We start from the raw sequence: 15,193 nt of genomic DNA on the forward strand, positions 1-15,193 counted from the left end.
TGGAGAAAAGAACATGTTTAGGAGACAAAGCTGAGCGATGAATTATGCCGATAATGCTGTGTATCCTATGCTGTCTCACTAGGGAACACACTTTCTAGTGGGCTTAAATTGAAGATAATGCGAATAGAACTGGCAATATCGGCCGCTATTATCCTCAATCATTTTCCATCCACGTAGTCAGACACCATGACATTGTTGATTTTTTACCCAAAATTAATTGAAGGTGTTCCAAAGCTTTTTACAATCATTCTTCATGTCATTTATCTTTGTTTCATAGTGTAGTTTCTTATTTTTATTCAGTTTAGTCACATGATTTCTCAATTTGCAATAGGTTTGCCAAAGTTATTCAGCCAGACCTATATGCCATCTCTTTTGCCTCCCTCTTCATCATACCATTTTTAAATTCCTCATCAATCCATGTGGATTTAACAGTTTTTATAGTCATTTTCTTAATGGGTGCATGCTTATTAGTAACTGGGATAAGCAATTTCATAAACGTGTCAAGGGCAGCGTCTGGTTGCTCGTCATTACACACCACGGACCAACAAATATTGTTTCCATTGTTGGAATCGGCAAAACTTGGAACATGGAGACATTAAAGAAGTGATAGGAAGTGAAAGAGACGGCCTGTTATGTCAGAAGTTAATGGTTCTCTGAAGAAAGACAGGTGGCTTTGGAATGTGTTGGGTGGACGAGAGGAGAGCAAAGTGTGAAACAGGGGAGGCAGACGAACATCTGTGGATTAGATGAAGGAGAGGTTGAGGTCAGGACAGATTCTCATCAGGGAGATAAAGGTCTGGTATCCTGTTACCCTCTTTACTCTCTTCCTGTGGAACCATAAGATGTAAGGATTGGCGAGAAGGAGGAGTGTCTTAAGTGGGATATATATCTGGATGGAACAAATGTTGGGTTGTCTGAATTACAGATGTACAGAGCATTTGGGAGTAATTCAACTTGGATAAAGCTTCTCTAGAGTTTGTGAGTTATTTACTGTGAAAAAAAGAACCTAATAACATCAACAACATAGGAATCACCACAAACAATTGTATGATCTCTTATAAAGAACATTAGGCCCGGCCTTTTGGAACTTTGGTTTTCCTAGATATGACTACTATATTGTGTTCACAACAGCAGATGAATTTGGATACTGCTTTCAAACAAATTTCTGCAGCAATAGTAAAGATATGATCAAAATATGTTGATTCAATTTCTGTACTGTTTGTAATTACCCTGGTAGGTTGATTGATAACCTGAACAAGGTTGCAGGCACTGGTTTACAGTTCGAAGCTTTCTCTTGAGTAGGCAGCCTGATCACAGCTTTCCTCCAGTATTAGTTAATTAATTAACAGTGTCTTGAGTTTAGTTTGCCTGTTCTACAGTCTTGTAAAGAGAGGGGGGTTGACTGGGACAGGCAATGTAACATCCATCATGTTTTATGGAAACGTTTTTGTAAAACAAGCACCTTACATCAGATCATCTTGAAACTTTCCCTCTAAATCTAACTTTCATCAAGGTTTTATATGGTCTATTGGTTTCTCTCTTTTCATTGGCAGAATCCCTTTTCAGTGTTATGATATTCATAACATCCATATCCACCAGTCTATCTTCCTGACAACGAACAGAACAGTGCTGGTTGTCCTGGTAACAGATACCAATGAATAGATCTATTTATTTGTTCAAACTGAACTACAGCACTTACTTTGAGTCAAATCTGATCCTTTCTGCTCTTCTCCTCCTCCCACAGTTCCACTCAGCCCCATTGTTTTCCTGCAGTCCACCAGCAGCACAGACAACCTCTTCATACCCAGCAGTAAGGTGCTAACAGGAGAGGCATGACACGGGGACTCCGGGAGGGTGGAAGGGCTAGCGTTGTCCTGGTAACCATAAAGAGGGGACACAGACGCACATCATTATGGATGCTGATGTCACTGTTGTCATGAAGTGCTCTACAGAAACCCAGCCCAGACCCCAATAGAGAAAGCTGTATGCTAGACCAGACCAAGCTGTATGCTAGACCAGACCAAGCTGTACCATCTGGTGTTCTGATCTGGAGAGACTCTTCTCTTCCTCGTCAGCATCAGGATGTTGTTGAGGCTTCCCAGAGGATCCACGATAGTCATGTGTCTCTCCTGTGTGAATGAGAGCATCAAAAGATGGTAAACTTATGACCATCTATTGCAATCATAGAGTCTTACAAGAGGCATGCATATGTCTAAAATGGCCACTTTCATCATGATTTCCTAAAATATTGTTTGTGATGCAAATGTAAAAGGGTCGTTCCACAAAATGGGTGGCCTTTGTTATTTTAAGTAGAAAATATGCACCAATATAGAATTTTAAAAGCCTGTTATATTAGATGAGGGGAACTTTAATATAGGCCACATGGAGAATTCAATACATCGAATTGAAAAGTCCCTCAAATATATGAACCAATGGCAGATTGACCCTTTAACAATTCCTACAGTACTGAACAACATATTCAAGTGTAGAACTTCAGTAGAATGCCACTTTAAAACCACACATTAGTTCAACAACGGCATAGTTTGTGTCCCTGTTGAAGACAGTACTCACTGGTGTTAATCTGATATTCTGTCTCTTCCTCTTTCACTCCAAAAACGTCTTCCTCCTTCACCTTTATTGAGATAGCATCCTCTTCCTCTCTAAACGGTTCTTTCTCTTCTTTCACCATAACAGCCTCCTCTTCCTCCCTTTTCATTCTGAATGATTCTTTCTCCATACAGCCGACCCCCTCTTCATTAGCAAGGGAGGAGTAGTTTAGTGAGCTCATGGCCAGGGATGTTAGCTAGCTAGCTAGCATTAGCGTCTAGCCTAGTGCTAGGCTCAGTATCAATCTTTAACACGTTTGCAAATTGAACCAGTTGATACGTCAACCGAAACTTGTTTAAAACCCTGAGATTAGATAATGTACATTAACACGGTCTAAAACGTCAATCTTTCAGTTGTATGTTGGCTAGCAAGCTACCGACGTGGTTGAAAGAGTTGGCGCCTTGTTGTTCCTGAAGAAGCGTCCGTCCAGTCCTTTATACGTCACACAAGAAGAGTCAACTGAAAGATGCTCATCGCCATCTGCTGACTGGAGTGGGTAACGCAGTTTGGAAACAATAGTTACTACACTTTTTGTATTGGAAAGAACATCATAATTATTTAACAATAAGTTGATATATTTTCTCTTCCAAATAATACGTTCCTGTACACAGACGTAGAAGCTCAATATGAAAATGCAGATGATTAATAAATAATTATATGAATAGGTAGTGTGTTGATATACATTTTTTTTAAATTTTTCACATTCTTTTTTATCTACATGTGACCACACTATTCCCTTAAAGCCACGCTCTATAAGATACAAATCATCCTGTAAACAACAGAACAAATGCATCACATGCAAATAGCACTTGGTTATCTGTAGTGCTATACACTGGGTAGACAAAACATTAAGAACAGCTGCTACTTCCATGACTTAGAAAGACTAGGTGAATCCAGGCTAAAGCTATGATCCCTTACTGATGTCACTAGTTAAATCCACTTCAATCTGTGTAGATGAAGGGAGGAGGCCGGTTAAATAAGGATTTTTAAGCCTTGAGACATGAGACATGGATTGTGCATGTGTGCCATTTAGAGAGTTAATGGGGAAGACAAAATATTTAAGTTACTTTGCACGGGGTATGGTAGTAGGTGCCAGGCACACCGGTTTGTGTCAAGAACTGCAACGCTGCTGGGTTTTTCAGCTCAACAGTTTCCCATGTGTACCAAGAGTGGTCCACCACCCAAACAGTGGTGGTTAGTGCCGTTTAAGATGAGGCAGGACGATTTGTTTTTTCATGAGCATGGCCTTAATTCTATTACAGCATATTGGACGACTGTCATTCATATTTCACTCACCCTGTTCAATGTAACAGCAATAGGTTTAGGCTACTACATGATACTCTAATTGTCCCTATACCCATCATGAGGTAGCAATCTAGTTTCTATTTACATTTCTTTGATTTGTCAACTAAAGTTAATTTAACATGAAATCAACACAAAATGTCACCAGTCATTGGATTTAGGTTGCAAGTTGGGTGAAACACAAAATGTTACCTGTCATTGGATTTAGGTTGCAAGTTGGGTGAAACACAAAATGTTACCAGTCATTGGATTTCGGTTGCTGGTTGGGTGAAACACAACATTTTACCTGTGGAAACAATGTTTATTCAATCAGTGGGAGGCCTGTAAATTCAGGAAAGTGGAACGAGGAACTCTTCTTTGAGACAATGATAAACAGCAATCCTTGGGAGAGTTGTGGTGGATATTATAAAATAAGGATCTGCTGGAGTCCAAGTCAAACCAAGATTCTTTATTTCTGAGCTCAGAGAGAATAACAGAGTTACACAGCGCAGTGTAGACAGTCTGATTTCCTGAAGTATTGAGTGACTAGCAAATATCTTTATAGTTTCCTGTTCCTGGGCGGGACTTTATTCATACAAGGACACAGGTGTAAATTGGTTTGCAACACAGGATGATACTCCCAAGAACAGGAGCTTATAATAGGACAGTTTCACAAGGTTAGTCACATACTCAGTTATGTGGACACACAAACAATTAACATTTTCCATTACAGAGTCTGAACATTTTCATTTCATTAAATCATCAGTGGGCTACAATGCAAATGTCAACAATGGAACTAATGCATCACATCCAAATATCACTTGATTATCTGTAGTGCTGGAGGAATGACACACCCAGATAAACACACAGAGAGTTTAAAAAAGGACCATTTAAACACATGGAATCTGATCTATCCTACATTTGAACACAAGGAAACTGATGTACATTATATTCAAACTGAAATACTCCATATTGTCATGATGTGGCCTTTTCTGGGTATAGATTGTGGCTTCCCCCTCTCCTACACCCAGGTTCTGTTATCTCAGGTCGTAAATACCTGGCGTAGACTCTCTCCCCCTTTTCATACAGAGAGAGACCACAGAGTGAACAAAGGAATTCACGTGGCCGAACTCCTAAATCCCCAAAATGGCAAAATTAAACTATTTGTCCACCTTTGAGAGTGTGGGAAGGGTCTGTGGACACTTAAGTGACAGTTATGTTGAGTGTGTTTCATTTGGTGACCTCGGAGAGGACAGGAAGCACACATAACTATGTCTCAATGTGTACATTTCTCAATTATGGGGTTTGCATCTAATTCTTGTATAAAATGAATGAGTAAAGATGCAACTATATATGAAATGATGTAATGTGATGTTAAACCTTTAATGTGAGAGAATTGTATTCCTTTAAAAGTGTAACTAAGTCATTGGTCCGTCCCCGAGGGCACAGACATGATCTGGCGCCATGGAACCGCCTATCCTATTGTTTCGAATAAAAGCCCCCCTAAAAAAAAATCCTCTTCAGACTGAGCAAACGCTGTGATTGCGAATAGTTTAGACAACGCATACCTTGGTGTAAGCTGAGGTGGCACATTTGAGGACCAAGACTAGAAAACCATCCCACGTGGAGCATTGGCTACACGGCTGGAAATGGTTCAACTCTGAGACTATCAATCCCAACAGAGTAAGAGCATTGGTGGGTCTGTGGGGGCAGCTAGAAATGATGTAAACCTGGGATGACGACAACCGCCGAAACATCTATTCTATGAGAACATTTCTGAATGGTAATCTGAGGTATCCATTCTAACCAAGAAAGACTTTGAACTTCAGGGAAACAGAAGGAGAGAGACTCAGATGAACTCTCCAGCAGACGGACCGGATTCCAACAGATCACAACGGCGTAAATATATATTGACTGCAATTAATCCTGAATGAGTGAGCATTCGTGTGCAAAGGATTAGCATTTCAAATAATATATACAGTTGAAGTTGGAAGTTTACATACACTTAGTGGGGCAAAAAAGTATTTAGTCAGCCACCAATTGTGCAAGTTCTCCCACTTAAAAAGATGAGAGAGGCCTGTAATTTTCATCATAGGTACACTACAACTATGACAGACAAAATGAGAAGACAAAAATCCAGAAATAGTTATATATAAACAAGTAAACATTCTCTCCTGTGTGGATTCTCACATTTTTTTTACGCTACTGATGAGTAAAATGCCTTCCCCCCAGTCTGAACATTTGTAAGGCTTCTCCCCCGTGTGCGGTCTCATGTCTTCTTTCAGGTGTCCTAATTGGGTAAAAACGCATTGCACGCTGGGATCAGTGGTAAGATTTCTTCCTTGTGTGAATTCGCTCATGCACTTTCAGGTTTCCTGACTGGCTAAAACTCTTTCCACACTGAGTGCAAAGGAAAGGCTTCTCCCCTGTGTGTATTCGCAAATGATCTTTGAGGATACCTAACTGCATAAAACTCTTTCCACACTGGGAGCAATGGTGAGGCTTCACTCCTGTGTGTATCCTCTCATGTCTTTTCATGTTAAGTAAATGGTTAAAACTCTTTCCACAATGGGAGCAGTAGTAAGGCTTCTCCCCTGTGTGTATTCGCAAATGATCTTCGAGGATACCTAACTGCATAAAACTCTTTCCACACTGGGAGCAATGGTGAGGCTTCACTCCTGTGTGTATCCTCTCATGTCTTTTCATGTTAAGTAAATGGTTAAAACTCTTTCCGCAATGGGAGCAGTGGTATGGCATCTCCCCTGTGTGAATTCGCTCATGTCTTTTCATGTTTCCTAACTGACTAAAACTATTTCCACACTGGCCGCAATTGTATGGCTTCTCTCCTGAGTGTATTCGCTCATGAGCTTTCAGGCTTCCTAACAGGCTAAAACTCTTTCCACACTGGCCACAATGGTATGGCTTCTCTCCTGTGTGTGTCCTCTCAGGTCTTTTCAGGCTTCCTAACTTGATCTGGGAGCAGAGGTGTCGTCTTGATGTTGTGGAGGTCTTTGGTTCCTCCAAGTTTGGTTTTCCTCCTGCCAAAGACAGTGTTTATATAAAAAGAGACCAGAATGAAATCTCCACTCTCCAATTTGTGTAAATTTGTTTACATTGCTTTGCCAAGATAATCCATCCACGTGACAGCATATCAAGAAGCTGATTAAACAGCAGTACAGGTGTACCTTGTGCTGGGGACAATAAAAAGCCACTCTAAAATATACAGTTGTCACACAACACAATGCCACAGATGTCTCAAGTTTTGCGGGAGTGTGCAAATGGATTGGGGACTGCAGGAATATCCACTGGAGCTGCTACCAGAGAATTGAATGTTGCATTCTCTACCATCAGCCGCCTCCAATGTCTTTTTAGAGAATTTGGAAGTCCGTCCAACAGGCCTCACAACCGCAGATCAAGGACCTCCACATCGTCTGAGATCAGCCACCCGGACATCTGATGAAACTGAGGAGTGTTTATCTCTGTAACAAAGCCCTTTTGTGGGGAAAACTAATTCTGATTCGCTGGGCCTGGCTCCCAAGTGGGTGGGCTTACGCACTTATCATAGGTACACTTCAACTGTGAGAGATAGAATCTAAAACAAAAATCCAGAAAATCACATCGTATGATTTTTAAGTAATTAATTTGCATTTTATTGCATGACATACGTATTTGATCACCTACCAACCAGTAAGAATTCCAGCTCTCACAGACCTGTTAGTTTTTCTTTAAGAAGCCCTCCTGTTCTCCACTCATTACCTGTATTAACTGCACCTGTTTGAACTTGTTACCTGTATAAAAGACACCTGTCCACACACTCAATCAAACAGACTCCAACCTCTCCACAATGGCCAAGACCAGATAGCTGTGTAAGGACATCAGGGATAAAATTGTAGACCTACACAAGGCTGGGATGGGCTACAGGACAATAGGCAAGCGGCTTGGTGAGAAGGCAACAACTGTTGGCGCAATTATTAGAAAATGGAAGAAGTTCAAGATGACGGTCAATCACCCTCTGTCTGGGGCTCCATGAAAGATCTCACCTCGTGAGGCATCAATGATCACGAGGAAGGTGAGGGATCCGCCCAGAACTAAGGAGTGGCTCCGTAAGAAGTATCTCAAGGTCCTGGAGTGGCCTAGCCAGTCTCCAGACCTGGACCCAATAGAAAATCTTTGGAGGGAGCTGAAAGTCGGTATTGCCCAGCGACAGCCCCAAAACCTGAAGGATCTGGAGAAGGTCTGTATGGAGGAGTGGGCCAAAATCCCTGCAGCAGTGTGTGCAAACCTGGTCAAGAACTACAGAAAACATATGATCTCTGTAATTGCAAACAAAGGTTTCTGTACCAAATATTAAGTTCTGCTTTTCTGATGTATCAAATACTTATGTCATGCAATAAAATGCAAATTAATTACTTAAAAATCATACAATGTGATTTCCTTAATTTTTGTTTTAGATTCCGTCTCTCACAGTTGAAGTGTACCTATGATAAAAAATGACAGACCTCTACATGCTTTGTAAGTAGGAAAACCTGCAAAATCGGCAGTGTATCAAATACTTGTTCTACCCACTGTGTAAAGAGAACCAGTCAAAAGTTTGGACACACCGACTCATTCAAGGGTTTTTCTTTATTTTTCAAAACTATTTTCTACATTGTAGAATAATAGTGAAGACATCAAAACTATGAAATAACACAAATGGAATCATGTAGTAAACTAAAAAAGTGTTAAACAAATCAAAAAGTTTTTTATATTTGAGATTCTTCAAAGTAGCCACCCTTTGTCTTGACAGCTTTGCACACTCTTGGCATTCTCTCAACCAGCTTCATGAGGTAGTCATCTGGAAAGCATTTCAATTAACAGGTGTGCATTGTTTAAATATTAATTTGTGTTTTTCCTTCTTAGTGCGTTTGAGCCAATCAGTTGCGTTGTGACAAGTTAAAGGGGTATACAGAAGACAGCCCTATTTGGTAAAAGACCAAGTCCAAATGGCTCAAATAAGCAAAGAGAAACAACAGCCCATCATTACTTGAAGACATGGTCAGTCAATAACGAATATTTCAAGAACATTGAAACTTTCTTTAAGTACAGTCGCAAAAAACAGACCCTCAGAAAATGCAGCCCAAATAAATGAATTTACAGAGTTCAATTAAGAGACACATCTCAACATGAACTGTTCAGAGGAGTCTGTGTGAATCAAGAAGCATGAGCAATGGACCGGTGGAAATCTGTCCTTTGGTCTGATGAGTCCAAATTTGAGATTTCCGGTTCCAACCGACATGTCTGTGAGAAGCAGAGTAGGTGAATGGATGATCTCCACATGTGTGTTTCCCACCGGGAAGCATTGATGAGCATTCATGAGTGATGGTGCTTTGCTGGTGACACTGTGATTTATTTAGAATTCAAGTCACACTTAACCAGCATCAGCATTCAACAGGACAATGACCCAACCACAACCAGGCTGTGTAAGTGCTATTTGACCAAGAAGGAGAGTGATTGAGTGCTACATCAGATGACCTGGCCTTCACAATCACCCGACCTCAACCCAAATTGAGATGAATTGAGATGAGTTGGAACCGCAGAGTGACGGAAAAGTAGCCAACATGTGCCCAGCATGTGGGAACTCCTTCAAGACTATTGGAAAAGCATTCCAGGTTAAGCTGGTTGAGAGAATACCAAGAGTGTGCAAAGTTGTTTTTGTTTTAGTCGGGGACAGCCCTATTGGGAACAGATACCAATGGGCAGATCTATTTTATTTGTTCAAACTACAGCACTTACTTTGATGTGTCAAATCTGATCCTTTCTTCTCTTCTCCTCCTCTCACAGTTCCACTCAGCCCTGTTGTTTTCCTGCAGTCCACCAGCAGCACAGACAACCTCTTCATACCCAGTAGTAAGGTGCTACCGGGAGAGGCACGACACAGGGACTCTGGGAGGGGGGAAGGGCTAGCACTGTCCTGGTAACCATAAAGAGGGGACACAGACACATATCATTATGGATGCTGATGTCACTGTTGTCATAAAGTGCCTTATAGAAACCCAGCCCCCGATAGAGAAAGCTGTATGCTAGACCAGACCAAGCTGTACCATCTGGTGTTCTGATCTGGAGAGACTCTTCTCTGTCTCGTCAGCATCAGGATGTTGTTGAGGCTCCCCAGAGGATCCACGATAGTCATGTCTCTCTCCTGTGTTAACGAGAACATCAAACAGATGGTGAACTTATTACCATTATCAATTATTACTGTCTATTACAGTCATAGGGTCTTATCAGAGGCATTAATATCTCTAAATTAATTGGATGCCTTTTGTGTCCCTTTGATATTTTAAGTATAAATTATGCTCCATTATTACATTTTAAAAGCCTGTTATATATAATTAAATCTAATTTAAAAGTCCCAAAAATATATGTAGCAATGGCAGATTGACCCTTTAACAATTTATATAAGTACTGAACATCACATTGAAGTGAACTTAACTTCAGTAGAATGCCCCTTAAAAACCACACATTAATTGGCAGATTGACCCTTTAACAATTCCTACAGTACTGAACAACATATTCAAGTGTAGAACTTCAGTAGAATGCCACTTTAAAACCACACATTAGTTCAACAACTGCATAGTTTGTGCCCCTGTTTTTAGGACAGTACTCACTGGTGTTAATCTGATATTCTGTTTCCTCCTCTTTCACTACCAAATCCTCTTCCTCCTTCACCGTTACTGAGATAGAACCTTTTAGAGAGGAAGAGTATGCCTCCTCTTTCCCTATAACAGCCTCCTCTTCCTCCTTTTTCATTCTGAAAGGTTCTTTCTCTCCTTTCACTGTAATATCCTCCTCCTCTTCGTCTTTCACGACAATGTTCAGCGGCAGAGCATCTTTCTCTCCTTTCACTGTAATATCCTCCTCTTCATCTTTCACGACAATGTTCAGCGCCAGAGCTTCTTTCTCCGGACAGCGGACATCCTCTTCTTCAGCAGGGGAGGAGTAGTTTAATGAGCTCATGGTCAGGGATGTTAGCTAGCTAGCTAGCATTAGCGAATAGCCTAGTGCTAGGCGCAGTATCAATCTTTAACAAATTTGCAACTTGAACAAGCAAATTAGGTTCAAGTTAACGTCAACTGAAATGTGTTTTATACACTGGGATTAGCTAATGTACATTAACATGGCCTAAAACGTCAATATTTCAGTTTAACATTGTCTAGCAAGCTACCCAGGTGGTTGAAATAGTATCCGTGTTGTTGTTCCTGAAGAAGCGTCCCGTCCAGTCCATTATACGTCACACAAGAAGCATCACCTGAAAGACGCTCATCGCCATCTGCTGGCTGGAGTGGGTAACGCAGTTTGGAAACAATAGTTACAACACTTTTTGTATTGGAAAGAACGTCATAATTATTTAACAATAAGCTGATATATTTTCTCTTACGTCTTACAACTAATACTTTCCTGTACACAGACATAGAAGCGTAATATGAATATGTAGATGATGAATAAATACTTCCATGAATAGGAAGTGTGTTTATACACATTTACTCTGTTAATTTTTTATCTAGATGTGACCATACTATTCCCTTAAAGCTACGCTACAAAGCTACAACAGGTGTAGACATTACCGTGAAATTCTTACTGACAAGCCCTTAACCAACAATGTAGTTAAGAAAAATAAGAGGTAAGAAAAAAAGTTACACAATAAAAAAACTATACCGTGTTTACAGAGTCAATGTGGAGGCTGTATACAGGGGGTACCAGTACAGAGTCAATGTGGAGGCTATATACAGGAGGTACCAGTACAGAGTCAATGTGGAGGTTATATACAGGGGGTACCAGTACAGAGTCAATGTGGAGGTTATATACAGGAAGTACCGGTACAGAGTCAATGTGGAGGCTATATACAGGGCGTACCAGTACAGAGTCAATGTGGAGGCTATATACAGGGGGTACCAGTACAGAGTCAATGTGGAGGCTATATACAGGGCGTACCAGTACAGAGTCAATGTGGAGGCTATATACAGGGGGTACCAGTAGAGTGTCAATGTGGAGGCTATATACAGGAGGTACCGGCAGAGAGTCATAGTGGAGGCTATATACAGGAGGTACCAGTAGAGTGTCAATGTGGAGGCTATATACAGGAGGTACCGGCAGAGAGTCAATGTGGAGGCTGTATACAGGAGGTACCAGTACAGTGTCAATGTGGAGGCTATATACAGGGGGTACCAGTACAGTGTCAATGTGGAGGCTGTATACAGGAGGTACCAGTACAGAGTCAATGTGAAGGCTATATACAGGGGGTACCAGTACAGAGTCAATGTGGAGGCTATATATAGGAGGTACCAGTACAGGGTCAATGTGAAGGTTTGCTCGTGTTTCTTGGCCCAAGCAAGTCTCTTCTTCTTTTTGCTGTCCTTGAGTAGTGGTTTCTTTGCAGCAATTCGACCATGAAGGCCTGATTAACACAGTCTCCTCTGAACAGTTGATATTGAGATGTGTCTGTTAGTTCAACTCTGTGAAACTCTGTGAAACATTTATTTGGGCAGCAATTTGTGAGGCTGGTAACTCTAATGAACGTATCCTCTGCAGCAGAAGTAACTCTGGGTCTCAATAAAATGCTAACGAATTACTTAAAAATCATTAAATGTGATTTTCTGGATTTTTGTTTTAGATTCTGTCTCTCGCGGTTGAAGTGTATCTATGATAAAAATTACAGACCTCTACATGCTTTGTAAGTAGGAAAACCTGCAAAATCGGCAGTGTGTCAAATACTTGTTCTCCCCACTGTATAGCCATATTATAAAGTATGAAAAGGCTTGTTCGTTCACATGTCATGAATTCACTATGACATGATATTTGTATTACGACTTTTATTATGTAATAGATCATATGGGTTGAAAAGTGTTTTATTAGAAAAGTATAAAAATCAAATTAAATATTATTATTCACGTGCCGAATACAACCGGTGTAGACCTTAGTGAAATGCTTACTTACAAGCCCTTCACCAACAATGCAGTTAAGAAAAATACTTGTTAAGTAAAAAAATAGTTAAGTTATTTTTTTGATTGACAATTACATGAAGTTGATGCAAAGAGTCAATATTTGCAGTGTTGACCCTTCTTTTTCAAGACCTCTGCAATCCACCCTGGCATGCTGTCAATTAACTTATGGGCCACATCCTGACTGATGGCAGCCCATTCTTGCATAATCAATGCTTGGAGTTTGTCAGAATTTGTGGGTTTTCGTTTGTCCACCCGCCTCTTGAGGATTGAACACCAATGCTCAATTACGGTCTGGGGAGATTCCTGACGATGGACCCAAAATATCGATGTTTTGTTCCCCGAGCTACTTAGATATCACTTTTGCCTTATGGCAAGGTGCTCCATCATGCTGGAAAAGCCATTGTTCATCACCAAACTGTTCCTGGATAGTTGAGAGAAGTTGCTCTCGGAGGATGTGTTGGTACCATTCTTTATTCATGGCTGTGTTCTGAGTAAAAATTGTGAGTGGCCCACTCCCTTGGCTGAGAAGCAACCCCACACTTGAATGGTCTCAGGATGCTTTACTGTTGGCATGACACAGGACTGATGGTAGCGCTCACCTTGTCTTCTCCGGACAAGCTTTTTTCCGGATGCCCCAAACAATCGGAAACGGGATTCATGAGAGAAAATGACTTTACCCCAGTCCTCAGCAGTCCAATCCCTGTACCTTTTGCAAAATATCAGTCTGTCCCTGATATTTTTCCTGGAGAGAAGTGGCTTCTTTGCTGCCCTTCTTGACAACAGGCCTTCCTCCAAAAGTCTTCGCCTCACTGTGCGTGCAGATGCACTCACACTTGCCTGCTGCCCTCACACCTGCCTGCTGCCATTCCTGAGCAAGCTCTGTACTGATAGTGCCCCGATCCCGCAGCTGAATCAACTTTAGGAGCCGGTCCTGGAGCTTGCTGGACTTTCTTGGGCACCCTGAAGCATTCTTCACAACAATTGAACCGCTCTCCTTGAAGTTCTTGATGATCCGATAAATGGTTGATTTAGGTCAAATCTTACTGGCCGCAATATCCTTGCCTGCAAAGCAATGATGACGGCACGTGTTTCCTTGCAGGTAACCATCGTTGACAGAGGAAGAACAATGATTCCAAGCACCACCCTCCCTTTGAAGCTTCCAGTCTGTTATTCTGGAAGAATTTGTTCTTAACTAGTTAAATAAAGGTAAAAAATAAAATACAAAATACTAAATTCGAACTCAATCAGCATGACAGAGTGATCTCCAGCTTTGTCCTCGTCAACACTCACACCTGTGTTAACGAGAGAATCACTGACATGATGTCAGCTGGTCCTTTTGTGGCAGGGCTGAAATGCAGTGGAAAAGTTTTTGGGGGATTCAGTTCATTTGAATGGCAAAGAGGGACTTTGCAATTAATTGCAATTCATCTGATCTCTCTTCATAAGATTCTGGAGTATCTTCAAATTGCCGTCATACAAACGGAGGCAGCAGACTTTGTGAAAGTTAATATTTGTATCATTCTCAAAAAGTTTGGCCACGACTGTACATAGGTATTCCTTTTGTCCAGATGTGAAAGGGCAGAGTTGAGTGCAATAGAGATTGCATCATTTGTGGATCTGTTGGGGCGGTATGCAAATTAGAGTGGGTCCAGGGTTTCTTGGATAATGGTGGGGTGTGAGCCATGACCAGCCTTTCAAAGCAATTGATGGCTACAGACGTGAGTCTCTGATCTGATGAAACCAAGATTAAACTCTTTGGCCTGAATGCCAAGCGTCAGGTCTGGAGGAAACCTGGCACCATCCCTACGGTGAAGTGTGGTGGTGGCAGCATCATGGTGTGGGGATGTGTTTCAACGGCAGGGACTGGGAGACTAGTCAGGATCGAGGGAAAGATGAACGGAGCAAAGTACAGAGAGATAATTGATGAAAATCTGCTCAAGAGCACTCAGGACCTCAGACTGGGGCAAAGGTTCACCTTCCAACAGGACAACGACCCTAAGCACACAGCGAAGACAACATAGAAGTGGCTTTGGGACAAGTCTGATTGTTCTTGTGTGGCCCAGCCAGAGCCCGGATTTGAACCCGACTGAACAACTCTGAAGAAATCCTGAAAATAGCTGCACAGCGACGCTCTCCATCCAACCTGACAGATCTTGAGAGGATCTGCAGAGAAGAATGGGAGAAACTCCACAAATACAGGTGTGCCAAGATTGTAGTGTCATACCCAAGGTGGCTTGAGGCTATAATCACTGCCAAAGGTGCTTCAACAAAGCACTGAGTTAAGGTTCTGAATACTTATTTAAATGTGATATTTCAGTTTTAATTTT

At 41.3% G+C, this 15,193-nt stretch overlaps 1 protein-coding gene across 1 annotated transcript; it reads right to left on the minus strand.

Moving 5' to 3' along the window:
- Positions 1-4,342: 4,342 nt before the first annotated feature.
- On the minus strand, positions 4,343-11,143 carry LOC116368584 (zinc finger protein 250-like). The gene is made up of 4 exons (XM_031819227.1): positions 10,533-11,143; positions 9,969-10,066; positions 9,661-9,838; positions 4,343-6,926 (listed from the first exon to the last, which is right to left on the minus strand). The coding sequence occupies exons 1-4, from the start codon at positions 10,879-10,881 to the stop codon at positions 6,211-6,213; spliced, it is 1,341 nt and encodes a 446-aa protein (XP_031675087.1). The 5' UTR covers positions 10,882-11,143; the 3' UTR covers positions 4,343-6,210.
- Positions 11,144-15,193: the final 4,050 nt, after the last annotated feature.

The sequence above is a fragment of the Oncorhynchus kisutch genome, unplaced genomic scaffold, assembly GCF_002021735.2.
Source record: "Oncorhynchus kisutch isolate 150728-3 unplaced genomic scaffold, Okis_V2 scaffold1974, whole genome shotgun sequence".
Classification (NCBI taxonomy): Eukaryota; Metazoa; Chordata; class Actinopteri; order Salmoniformes; family Salmonidae; genus Oncorhynchus; species Oncorhynchus kisutch.